At 36.8% G+C, this 13,747-nt stretch overlaps 1 protein-coding gene across 1 annotated transcript in view; it reads left to right on the top strand.

Moving 5' to 3' along the window:
• WDR49 (WD repeat domain 49) overlaps positions 1-13,747 on the top strand; it is a 165,698-nt gene extending 151,951 nt beyond the window's left edge. The window contains exon 19 of the mRNA XM_035278281.3: positions 13,217-13,747. Within this exon, the coding sequence (XP_035134172.3) occupies positions 13,217-13,335 (119 nt within the window). The 3' untranslated portion in view covers positions 13,336-13,747. The remainder of the gene's footprint in view (positions 1-13,216) is intronic.

Genomic DNA, 13,747 nt, shown 5'->3' on the forward strand with positions numbered 1-13,747 from the left:
GTTCTCATTTCATGTCTGTCTGTGGCTCACAAGGACAAGATAAGTACTTCCCATATTCATTTGTAAAGGTGAATCATCCTGGTGAAAAATGATGGGATGACAGACCGAAAGCCTTATCAGACACACCGAGTCATTTAGAGCTGTCAGGAAGTTTAAACCTTCCCTTTGGAGGTTGAGCAATTAAGCTTATTTAAGTAAATTGGAAATAAGATTAACAAGGAACAGTATACAAGTTGATGTCCACATGTTCATGAAAACCCCACAAAATATGAGACTCAAGGAAGGGCCAGATGGTTGAAGTTTAGATACCCTATTCACAGAGAAGTGGAAAATAGCAAATGGCAGGGTGGAGGGGGAGGGTGAAAGGTGTAGGCAATTTTAGAGGAAGAGTAAATACCTTTTAGGGGAAATGAATGGATCAAGGAACAGAAAATAGTCTGGGACAAAGTTTCTCTGGGCTCTGGGGGAGGCGATTACAAGTTTTAAAAGGTAAGGGGTAGAACTGCCCTGTGAACAAAGTTTGTCTTATGCAGATAGTCTTAGGTTAAAAAAATAATTTTAGAGCAGCCTCCAGAAAAATAGGCAATACCCCGTTTGGGTGTGATAATGACTTTTGATTTCTACTCTGATAAATATTTCCTGGTTGTTTGATGAGATTTATAGAGAGGGGGTTCAATACAGTTTCATTTCTTTAGGAAGAACTCTCCTCAGTTAGGTAAAAGAACTTGAGAGAAGTCCCTCCCTGAACTTTAGAAGCAAAAGTGGGGCAGACAGCAGGAAAAATTGAGAGATTGGTTCTGAGGTCTTCTAATCCACTTTGAAGTATTACTCATGCCAAAGTGCCATATTTTGGGATATCATTTTCTGAGCCCCCCCCCCCAAAAGCCCTAGTTATGGCTTTAAGAGATATTAGCAGAACCATAGATTACTCTCAAGAACAAGCAAATGATTTTAAATTTAGCAAAGAGAAACTAAGACAATGTTTTTTTTTTTAAAAAAGCTAATTAGACGTTTTTGGAATTGGAATGAGGTTGAATTTAAAGGATTATATGCCCAATAGGAGATAAATAGTTGTATGACAATCAGTCTTCTAGTTTGGATAGCTGCATTGAAGTAGAAGGAGTGTAATTGAGAGAGGAAATACAGATGATATAGTTAGGAAGTGACATTAGTTTCTAAGACGTTGAGATGGAGGTGCCTATGGGAAAGCTGACACTTTTCCTACTAAGGAAAGCTGATCTACTTTTCTAAGAAACTGGCCAATAGAGAAAGGACAAAGAATAGGTAATAACTGAAGAGAAACTACAGTCAATAGGCGTATTTTAGAGTTAACTATAAGTTCAATACTTTTCACTTGCGTTTAGGTGATACATACATGTTATAGAAAATTGACTAGAAGTAAACAGAACTCTAAGGAATATAGGGACAGGAAAACAGGAGATCAGCTGATTCTCTTCAGGTGCGAGAAAGACTGAGTAAGGAAGAGTCTCTCCCATCCCAAGATTTAGCCGTCTTATCCGTGCCTCACTGGATGGCAAAGCCACAGAGATACTTGCTGAGATCAGCTCGGTCGTGGAGACCCCAACGCAGTGGCACTGAAGGAATTAAAAAATAAATACAAAAGCTCGAACAACAAAGCGAGGTCAGAACGCTAACAGCCTTCTGAGCTGAGAGCTCGAGCAGACGCTGACCCACGTATTTATTCTCTCTGAGCAGGTTATTATTATTAACAAGCAGGTGTTCTCTGTTTTCTCTTAGAACAAAGATAAACTAGGCAGGCAGCTGGTGCCTGCTTACCACTGATCAAAGACAAACTGGAACACAGTCTCCACAAGGAAGCAATGGGGGCAGGGTCACATATCCCGTATTTAAAGAACTAGTTTAACTGGTGTATGATATACATATACTGTATACTATTTTAGAATGCCCTGAGTAGTTTTCCACTTGAGGGGGCTGACTCAGTTTTCCTTGCTGTCCTTCTCAGCAGATAAGATAATCCATCATACACATTAGGACATGTCCCAGCAGATGCTGTCGGTGGAACTTGCCCGAAATCTACTACGAGGGGTTCCAGGGGAAACTATCCACAGGGAAGTGCTGTTTCTCAGAACCCGCTGTAAAACCATTAAATGGGTGGGTACAGGGAAGGCTGTTCAGAGGGAAGAGTCATACAGTCGGCCTCTTGCTTGCCAAGGATATTATGAAAAACCATTCATAGAGTAGTACCAGATAGGTGGCATACTGCTGACAGGGAAAACTGCAGCTCGGGGTTCTGGAGAAGCCTTACCTGTGTTGCAGGAGTCTGACACTGGTAAAGCCACTGCCGGAGCTTGGTACTGGAGAAGTCATGCTGTAGGAGCCTAGTGCTAGAGAAACTGCGGGGCAGGATTCTTGAGACAGGAGCACAGAGAACTTGGAACTTGGAAGAGAAATTAGTTTCTCCTCCAGTGTGTCTCCATTGCCCCCTAGTGATACAGCTCAACATCATGCCAGCTAGCAAGGGAGACATTGTAGGCTTGAGTCCGTCACCACAGAGCAGGCATCAAAAAGTTTGGAGCTGAGAGGCAATACATTGACAACTGGCATAGTCTCATCTTATCTGCCTCTTCATTCTTGTTCTCCACTCCTCGTACATCACGCTGGAACCTTTAAAATTACAGTTGTATCCCCATTAAGTTATAAGGTGATAATGATTGTCTGGGGTTGGGGGTGGGAATGGCAATTTATAAAGAGAATAAACCATGGAAACAATGGAAGTATAAAGATGAATGTTAAGCATAAGACTGATTTCAAAACAAAGTTCTGCTTGCTAGCTCTGTAAACTTAATTCAAGTAAACACTCTGTGCCTCAGTTTCCTCAACTGAAAATAGGCTTCATGTTACCATTGTCATAATGTTGCTGTGAACATTAAATGATATGACCCATGTGAAGCCCTTAGCATAGTGCCTGATGGCTAGTAAGACTTTGATACGTTTTATTTATTGTTCTATTATTCTACTAAATAGCTCTGCACTGTAGGAATTACTCTTCCCCAAATTTTCTATATAAAGAATTTGTGACATATAGAGTTTGAATAATTGACCTAAGTTCACATAGATAGTAAAGGTAGAGCCTAGATGGGAATGCTGGAAAACTGACTCACGTGTTTATGCTTTTCGTATTTCTAAGTGCAGCCTCCCCTGTTGACATAGTATTCAACTCAAATTCCATAGTGTTTTATTCTTGCGCTTTCCTAGCAGCTTATTCTTGTGCTTATTTCTAAAACCAGCCATTTTACTGCATTACCTATTTTTATTATTTTCATTTAAAATTGTTCATCTCCTTTTCAGAAAGATACTGCCGCCTTTAAAAATTGTTATTATAAAAGAACACTTCAAAAAAACCTCAATTACCAATATATTCATCCTCCACACTATCATTACAGCGTCTACCTTACGTCTTTGCACTGCATTTTACCCACCTCGCTGCAATCTCCATAATTACACTGTGCATAGGTTACTTGGCAATTGTACAATGAGAGGCATGTTGCCAGGCTCGCTTTCAATGTCCTAAACTATCACTTTGGAACTTGGGACAGTTTTCAAACACTTTTAAATCCCCAGGTGACGTTTTAGTTACTCCTGCTGGGTTTTTATGTCCTTTTGTATTCTCTTTCTTTCCCTTTCAACTTGAAACATCTTAGTGCTCTCTCTTTAGCTTTCAACTTGTTCCCAGTTGGTTCTTAAACAGCTTGAAAACTCTCTTTGATACGCCTTATTAAAAAACCTGGAAACTACTTAGAACTGGCTCTGGGTCTGGTTTTGCCAATAAATTCCCTGGACCCCATTCATATTGTATCTGTAAAATCCTAAAACTTGAAACAGTATGGAGAAAATGCTGTTAGTGATAATTGTTTTGTTGTAGTTGTTCTGTGAAAGACAAAATGTATGAAACAATTAAAGGGATGGTTTTATTCAGCCTACTGCAATACAGAGAAAGTTCATTAAACAAGAACATCACAAAGAAAAGGATACATTTTATTGATTGGTACATTTTATTTTTGAGCTTTTATAGAGGTAGTAACAAGAACATGTCAAAGAAAAGGATACATTTTATTTGTTGGTACATTTTATTTTTGAGCTTTTATAGAGGTAGATAAAGAAGTCTGTCTGTGTGTGCGTGTTTTTTTGTTTTGTTTTGTTTTGTTTTTTTTGTTTTTGAGACAGAGTCTCGCTCTGTTTCCCAGGCTGGAGTGCAGCAGCTTGATCTCGGCTCATGGCAACCTCCACCTCAGGGTTCAAGAGATTCTCGTGCCTCAGCCTCCTGAGTGGCTGGGACTACAGGTGCATGCCACCACTCCCGGCTAACTTTTTGTATTTTTAGTAGAGATGGGTTTTCACTGTGTTAGCCAGATGGTCTCAATCTCCTGACCTCATCATCCGCCTGCCTCAGTCTCCCAAAGTGCTGGGATTACAGGTGTGAGCCAGCCACCACCCCCATCCCATCTGTGATTCTTATAGGAAGGATAGAGAAGGTCTTGGAATACATGAGGGGAGAGGAGTCCCTTGTGGTTAGCTGTTTCTGGAACATGAAAGGGTAAAGAGATTTCTTAAACCTCTTCACTCTATAGGAGCACTGGACTGAGGTAAGTTCAAGATTGTCAGTCCCAGCCCCCTTTTGTTTAAGAAAAAAGAATATCACTCATTGCTGAACCATCCAGAATTGATACTACAGCTCCCAGGTGGGGCAAAGCAGAGTCTCAGAAATAGTCTTTCCGGGATTCTTGTTAGTATAGCTCCTACAAAACCACTTGAATTTATATTGCCAGGTGGTGGCAAAGGTCAGCTGTTCTGAAGTCCTGAAGATCTTGGGAGAAAAGGACAGCTGCAAGGCAACCTAGTCTGCATAGGGATCCGGGATGTCAGCGTTTAGTTCTTGGTAATGTCCTTAAGTGGGAGGGAGAACAGTGAAAATGTTAGTTTGGAAAATTGTAGCTAAATGTTGAAAAAAACCCACATGAGATTGAAAAAATTAGAGAGTTGACAATTTGTGCAAGGTAGCAGACCTCAGTTCAATTTGCAAGTAGATACCAAAACCGGTGTTTCCAAAGACAAGAGGGAGTGAAATCTCTAGCAGGTAAGACAAAGTTTGCATATCCATCAGTAAGTTGCAGCTTGAAAAGAGGGACAAAAATAGTTCAAAAATAGTGAACTCAACCAGAATCTAACAACCCAGAAGAGTGTGCTGGAGCCAATACATAGTTTTTCATTGAAACACAATTTTTCACATTAGCCCTTAACCTATAGGTGAAAAATATATACATAAGCTTTTAGTGAATCTAGTTTAGTATATCTTTTCTTTAGAATTTTAAATCTAGCACTAGTAAATAAAAATAATCTTTGATATTATGTAAAAGTTCTTGAATAATTAAAATTCAGGAAGAAAGCATTTATAGATATATCCATTGCCTTTATGATAAATGAGAGATTGCTACACATGGTTCACCTCAGGACCTTTTCGATACTAAACAGCCACAATGAACAGAAAACTCAGGGGCATTTTAAAAGTAGAAATACTTCCTATCGCTCTACATTTTTGTTTACATAACACTAAATTATCACACAATTCACAAATATAACACACACACACCAAAATTTGGGATCTACAAAACAGAAGTCATTAATATGTGAACAATATTTTTGAAAGGTTCAACAGGTCCCAAGCAATCATTATTTGAGAATCATATGAAAACTATTAAAGTGTTTTGATTAATTAACACCACTCTTTCTCACCAGCCTGTTCCTTTGTTCCCTGTTACTGGATGGTGGCTGAAATAAAAGGACATTTGACAATACTGACCTAGAGCTTAGATTTAGAAATCAGAACCTTGAAATCAAGATGTGGGCAGCAGATAGCAACATAGGCATCACCTGGGAGCTCCTTAGAAATGCAGCATCTGGGAACCCACCCCAGATCTGTTGAATGAGAATTTACAGTTTAATGACCTCCCCAGGTGATTCTTATGTACATAAAATTTCTAAATAATGATTTATCTAGAAGACAAAAAATAGGACAAAGACTAGGAGGAAGAATGTGAATTAGAGAGGAATTTTCAGAATACTGTATACTTACAGACAGGTAGTCATTGAATACCACATTACATAGCTGCCAAGTCCCTTGTTGCCAGGGTGTCTTCGTGAGCTTTGCCACTGTTGTTCAGCTGATATACTTAGTTGCCAATTAGCAGGCAGAGGAAGGACCAGAAGACAAAATATAAACCAATTCTTCTCTGTTAAGATCCTTAAATCATTTTAACTAAAATGATTTTAACAAAATATTTTGGGGATGTCTCACTTATGAGTGAGAACATGTGGTGTTTGATTTTCTGCTCCTGTGTTAGTTTGCTGAGAATGATGACTTCTAGCTTTATCCATGTCCCTGCAAAGGACATAAACTCCTTTTTTATGGCTGCATGGTATTCCATGGTGTATATGTGCCACATTTTCTTTATTCAGTCTATCATTCATGGCATTTGGGTTGGTTCCAAGTCTTTGCTATGTAAATAGTTCCGCAATAAACAGATGTGTACATGTGTCTTGATAGTAGAATGATTTATAATCCTTTGAGTATATACCCAGTAATGGGATTACTGGGTCAAAGTATTTCTGGTTCATAGATTTTCTTTACAAGTAGTATTCAACTGTCTTCAGCCACAAGCCACAGGAACTTTGACAGATCAACATCACTTTTTTTTGTGATCATCCTGTGATAGTGTACTTCATAGAAAGCATATTGTTAGGATGGAACCAGGGAAGTAAAATCAGCAGGACTCCATATCAAGATTTATTACAAGAAGTTGACTTATGGGTTTGTTGAGGCTGGCTGAGCAAGTTCAAAATATGTAGCACTAAGTCAAAACTTCACTCTTTTAGGGACGCTCCAGTCTTCTTTTAAGGTCTTTCAACGGATTATGTCTGGCTCACCAGATTATCTAGGATAATCTCCTTTACCAAAAGTTCATTAACTAGGGACTTGAACTACATTTGAAAAATCCCTTCAAAGCAACACTGATATTAATATTTGACTTCATAACTGTGGACTTTACCCTAGCTAATTTAATATATCAGGAAAGTCATCACAACATGGCTAAAGACATTTTTAAAAGCAATTGTAAGCAAGTTCAATACATGATTATTTCTTACATGTATTATAATCCACTACAGACTCAACACATCATCATAAAAACTCATTATGCCATTAACCTAGCGGATGTTACTATGACTAATGAGAGGAATTAATTAATTACCATTTTGCATTTAAAAGGTGTTAAGTTAATGACATCATTTTTGCCACATATAGATTTACAAACAAAGCTAAGGAAGGTTAAATTTTCTGGGCCTCATCTACAAAGATCCTTTGAGTATTAGAAATTGCTTGGAGTTTGAGAGTGTTCTAGGTGAAGAGCAAAAGCAAGGTTAAAGCATTTCCAGGTAAGCATTTCAGGTATCTTTTTAAATAGAGATCTCAGAAGAAAAGGACCTAACTCTAAAAATTACTAGTAATTTGTTAAAATTTATTTTATCCTAAATAGTGACTTTAATAAATAAATTCGTATTTATAATTTTGTATTCTTTTTTTCTAAAAGGAGTTCCCCAAATTGTACCCTTCAGGCCCAAAAACAGGGGTCCGCTCCTGCATATGTACTTTTTATAATCTGTTTGCTAACTCAAAAAAAAAAATTGAGCCATCCAAGTAAGTTCATCTCTCGATATCATACAAAGATATGATATCAGTTATTTATTACATTAATGGTCTTGAAACCCAGTCAGTTACAATGAAAATTTGTCATCTAGTTGAGAGACAAATCTCAGTAAAATGATTTATTTCAGAAGTAACCTTCTGGCTTTTACAATATATTTCAGAAGGGCTCAAAAGCGTTCAGAATTGCTTGTGATTTGAAAGTGCTAATCTGCAATCATATGGGACAGGCTCAGCTGCTAATGTACAGATATCCACATTATCTCATACCGCTGTTTTTATCTCTACTTAATGCTAGTTCCAGATTTTCATCTTATCACTAAAAATAACCATATTCATGGACTTCAAATATTAGAACATAAAAAATTTGTTCATTGAGAAGTTTTCCCTCCATCCTATGATGGTGTTCTGTATAATCCCCACTCTCATCTATTTCTTGCAGCCAATGTTGCAAGTTTTTGTATAACCTTTTAGGGTTTCTATATGTGTTTATGATTTTGAACATGACCTCTGCTTTTTTGGCAAGTGTGTCAGTCAAGGGTGAACCTTTTTCATTTGTCCAATGTATTTTTTCTGTTCTTTTATTAACAAATTCCCAAATCATTTTATTTTAGATATGTGTTGTGTTTTGCTTTTAATCCAATTTTAAAAAATAATTCTTTTAATAAAATTGGGAAATAGAGCATATAGAAATATTTATATATTAGATACACCTTTGTTTCTCAGACTCTTATGCTATTTATATATTTTTAAAATTTTCACTGCATCTGTAAGTTTTTTTTTTTTTTTTTCGAGACAGAGTTTCGCTCTTGTTACCCAGGCTGGAGTGCAATGGCGCGATTTCGGCTCACCGCAACCTCCGCCTCCTGGGCTCAGGCAATTCTCTTGCCTCAGCTTCCCGAGTAGCTGGGATTACAGGTACGCGCCACCGTGCCCAGCTAATTTTTTGTATTTTAAGTAGAGACGGGGTTTCACCATGTTGACCAGGATGGTCTCGATCTCTTGATCTTGTGATCCACCCGCCTAGGCCTCCCAAAGTGCTGGGATTACAGGCTTGAGCCACCGCGCCCGGCCGCATCTGTAAGTTTTTATTTGTTTATGTTTGTGTGTATGTATGTTTGTTCTATGGTTGACTTTATAATCAAAGGAATTATGTAATTCTTCTAGTTCTTCATTTCTCTAGGACACTATTAAATCTATGCTCAGTGATGATACAATGAGCTTGTTTTCTCATTCTCCTGCCCCCCTTCTACCACACAACTTTATTCCATAACTTGATTTTCCTTATGCTTACTTTTATTTTGTTTAATTTGCTTATACTGCTATTAGTTCATTTGTCAGTTTTCAGTGTTGTTCTTTGTCTCTGATTTATCATAAACAAGACTTCTTTCTTCATCCTCAAAATTTTTGTCAATTGTATCCTTTCTACATTGTCAGGCACATGGACTTTATCTTCTATTTTTGTCATCCCAAACTCCACATTGTTTTAATTTTACTTCTACACTTAAATATATTCAGTGATCACCACCAAGTTATTTTTTTTTCAAACTTTTCTCAGTCATTTCTGAGTTTAGCTTTTAAAAATCATCATTCTCAGCAAACTGACACAAGAACAGAAAACCAAACACCACATGTTCTCACTCATAAGTGGGTACTGAACAATGAGAACACATGGACACAGGGAGGGGAACCTCATACACCGGGGCCTGGGGGCGGGTAAGGGGCTACGGGAGGAACAGCAGGGGGTGGGAGCATTGAGGAGGGATAGCATTAGGAGAAATACCTAATGTAGATGATGGGTTGATGGATGCAGCAAATCACCACCATGGCACCTGTATACCTGTATAACAAACCTGTGAGATCTGCATGTGTACCCCAGAACTGAAAGTATAATAATAATTTAAAAAAGAACTCAAAGAGGACTCTTGGGAACAGTAATCCCTAAATTTCTTGCATATTGAAACCATTTATAGTTTTTAGATTTGAAGGATAACGTGAATGTATGTAATATTCTTAGCTCACATATTCTTTCTCTGATTATCTTGTAGACATTGCTCTACTCTTTTCTGGTATTGGCCATTCCTATAAAATATCCAATGCAAGATAGATACTTTTCTCCTTTCTAGGTGACTTGATTATTTTTTCTCGTTGCCACATGATTTCTTCATCTTTAAAGGCTAACAACATTGTTGGGACATGACTTGGTTTTGAGTATTCTAAGTCAATTAATCCTAGTATACGATGTGTCCTTTCAACATATGTTAGATTGACTTGTATTTGAGGAAACCTTTATTAAATGATGCCCTTAAATATTTGCTATGCTTTGGTTTTCTTTCTTAAGTACTGATATGGTTTGGCTGTGTTCCCATTCAAATCTCGATTTGAATTGTATTTCCCAGAATTCCCATGTGCTGTGGGAGGGACCTAGGGGAGGTAATTGAATGCCAGTCTTTCTCGTGCTATTCTCTTGATAGTGAATAAGTCTCATGAGATCTGATGGGTTTAACAGGGGTTTCCATTTTTGTTTCTTCCTCATTTCTCTCTGGCTGCTGTCATGTAAGAAGTACTTCTCCATTTGACCCAGCAATCCCATTACTGGATTATAAATCATTGTATTATAAAGACACATGCATACATATGCTCAATGTGGCACTGTTTACAATAGCAAAGACCTGGAACCAACCCAAATGCCCATCGATGATAGACTGGACAAGGAAAATGTGGCACATATATACCATGGAATACTATGCAACCACAAAAAATGATGAGTTTATGTCCTTTGTAGGGACATGGATGAATTTGGAAACCATCATTCTCAGCAAACTGACATGAGAACAGAAAATCAAACACTGCATGTTCTCACTCATAGGTGGATGTTGAACAATGAGAACTCATGGACACAGGGAGGGGAGCATCACACACTGGGGTCTGTTGCGGGGAATAGGGGAGGGACAATGGGGGGTGGGGAGTTGGGGAGAGATAGCATGGGGAGAAATGCCAGATATAGGTGATGGGAGGATGGAGGCAGCAAACCACATTGCCATGTATGTACCTATGCAACAATTCTGCATGTTCTGCACATGTACCCCAGAACCTAAAGTGCAATTATATATATATATTTAAAGTACTTTTTGCCTCCTGCATGAGTCCTCTCCAGCCATGTGAAACTGTAAGTCTAATTAAACCTTTTTTGTTCCCAGTTTCAGGTATGTCTTTACCAGCAGTGTGAAAGCAAACTAATACAACTACCTACCATAATTATGTTTTTGTTGATCAATTTTTTTGGTCTGTCTTCAATATTTATTATTTTTCTAATTCATTCTCTTTATAATTTTTATTTTGTTACATTTTTTTCTCATTTCCGTATTCTAGGTTTCCTACTGTTTTACCAGGAACTATATTCTCCCTTGTGATTTTTTCCCTCTTTATCTGAGTTTTGCGACCTCATACTTCGTCACTTCCTCTTGTGTCTTCATCTCTTTCCTGAGTATTTTCACTTCCGTGATCTTCCTTCACAGAAGCAATTGCTGTTTTAAATTTTATTATTTACCTTTTGTCAAAATGCTTGGTAACAATATTTATCTGTGCAATGGCAATATTTTTCTGGTGGTGGCTCATGTATTAATTAATTTTGCTGTTTTTTAAAATTTTGATTGGTTTTAGTTTTTTCTTTTAATAAGTTTGTGTTCATGCTGTGTTAGTTTTAAAAGTTTCCTCTTTTAATTAATTAGCTTTAAGGAGGTAGGGTTTTTTTTCTTTTTTTGACTTGAAATATCTGGTAAATCCTTGAGTAAGAGGCTGGGATGTGAGATAAGAGTATCTTTCGAGTTTTACAACCCATGGGAACAGACTGCTTTAGCAAAAAATGACTCGTGTGTAATACAGGTAGCCCTGCCTCATCTATTTCACTGATCCAAACCAGGTCCCAAAGAGCTTCTGCTTCCAGCTGTGTTCACCTCATTTTAGCATTCATGTATTATGTAAGGGATAAACCATTGGTACTTCATGGTGAGCCTGTCACTCACAGTGACTATCGTTTTTCCCAGCACATTGTAAGATGCTGCGGCTGGCCTTCTTATACTCTCTATACTTTTTACTTTTTCTTGGGTAGCTTTTTTCCAATATCAGCTGTTTGGTTCTTCACATTTTATAGGCTATAGATTACATCTCTCTTTGAGTTTTGCTGAAAGTAGAATATATTTGCAAAGCTATTTTCTCTCATTTTCCTGGTTGCTTTTATATAATTTCCATGAGAAGAAGAGGGAAAATCTTGACTTTTGTAGTCAAGATCTGTATATACTTCCTCTATGCAGTATAGTTTATATTGGCAGTGGAAGGTTTTTGTTTTGTGTTTAATCCTAATATACAAGTATGCCACTTTACTATAAAGTCATTCAATGTTTACTTTTTAAATTTCATAGTCTTTGGTATTTACAGCGTTCCTAGGTCCAGCTCAACTTTATCTCATTTCACTTCTTTTCACATATTTTATGCTTCCTTTAAATTGTACTGAATTATCCACAGTCATTCCAATAGTAAATATCTTTCCATTCTTTAGTCATCTTGTTCTCTGTAGCTGACACTTTCTATCCAACCTTTGCCAATTCTTCCCCACTTCCATGTTTCTTATTATCGATTAAAGTCCTGTCTGGAATTCAAGACCTACCTCAAATAAGTACCTAATTCTTAAATCTTTTTGTTTTATATCTTTATATATTATAATATCTTTTACATGTTCATACACAGTTTGCTTTGCTTATATTCTCTTGGAATGGTATCTTTTTGTATATGATGTTTTGCTTATTTGGGTACTGCTTCTACTTTCCATCAATTGCAAGTAAGCTCGTGACTTGGTCGTATTTGTGCCTCATTTATGCCTGAACACAGAACATTTTGTATAACAGACGTTCGGTAAGCATTTGTTTAAATAATAAATGCAAAATGCCAAAATTATTTTCTAGAATGCATGGCACAGTTTCCTCCTACTTCTCACTGATGCACAGTATAACCACTCATGGAAATAATGCGGTTCCTTTTTTTTTTCCTGAAACTGCAAACCCCTACGGATTTTATTGTAGATGCCCTTGTTTATTCATGCAGACAGTCAAACTGTGTTTTGATTATTTTAATTGTCTTATTTCTATACAGAATATTTTTTTTCCTGGCTCTTTATGTCTTGATAGCTGTTAAGTAGATTAAAAAACAAAAGTGGAAAACACAAACTTCTATCCTTAGAATGGTGGATTTCTATTAAGAAGATACATGCGTTAAAAGAACAAACTCAAAGTTTAATTTTTCTATGTAAATTGAAGTAAACAGAATAGTACCTTAGAGAAAATTTTCCCAAATACACTCTTATGTTTTAGAAACAAAAATTTTTAGAAAAAGACAGATGTGAGAATGTTCTCCCCACTATTTTATTTAAGTAGGTCTCTTACCAAATATAATTTACATGTAATTTTCATCATGATTCTGTAGGTTTGAAAGCTGTATTTGATGAGAAAAGCCTGTTTCCCAAGGAAATTCTGGATCATGAACGAAAAGCCAAGCAATTTTGCCAGGAAAGAAGTTGTGAAGTGAAGAAAAATAAAAAGTAATTATAATAGAAAAAGCTTCATTGTTACATAAAGTACAGTAGAAAATGCAGGAAAAGCATCAAGGATTCTGCCTTTTATTTTATATTTGAACTTCAGGAAGTTTTGTCTTCATGGGATATTTTAGTACTGCTCTTATTTATCACCTTTCAATTTCTCTGTATTCTTAGTAAAATAAATATTGAACTACAGTGGGAGCAACATCAATTGGTATTTATTCTCAAGAATGTTTTATTCTCAAGAATGTTTATATAAAAACTTTAGGATTCCAGAACAAAGTTCTAACCAGTTGTTCTGGTTGTTTCTACAGACATTTTTGGTCAATTTTCATCATAAAACCTGCATTGGAATATGTGAAAATACTGATGCAGTAAATGTCTACAAATGTGAATAAAAAAACTGTTTCTGCTTTTTT

The sequence above is a fragment of the Callithrix jacchus genome, chromosome 17, assembly GCF_049354715.1.
Source record: "Callithrix jacchus isolate 240 chromosome 17, calJac240_pri, whole genome shotgun sequence".
Classification (NCBI taxonomy): Eukaryota; Metazoa; Chordata; class Mammalia; order Primates; family Cebidae; genus Callithrix; species Callithrix jacchus.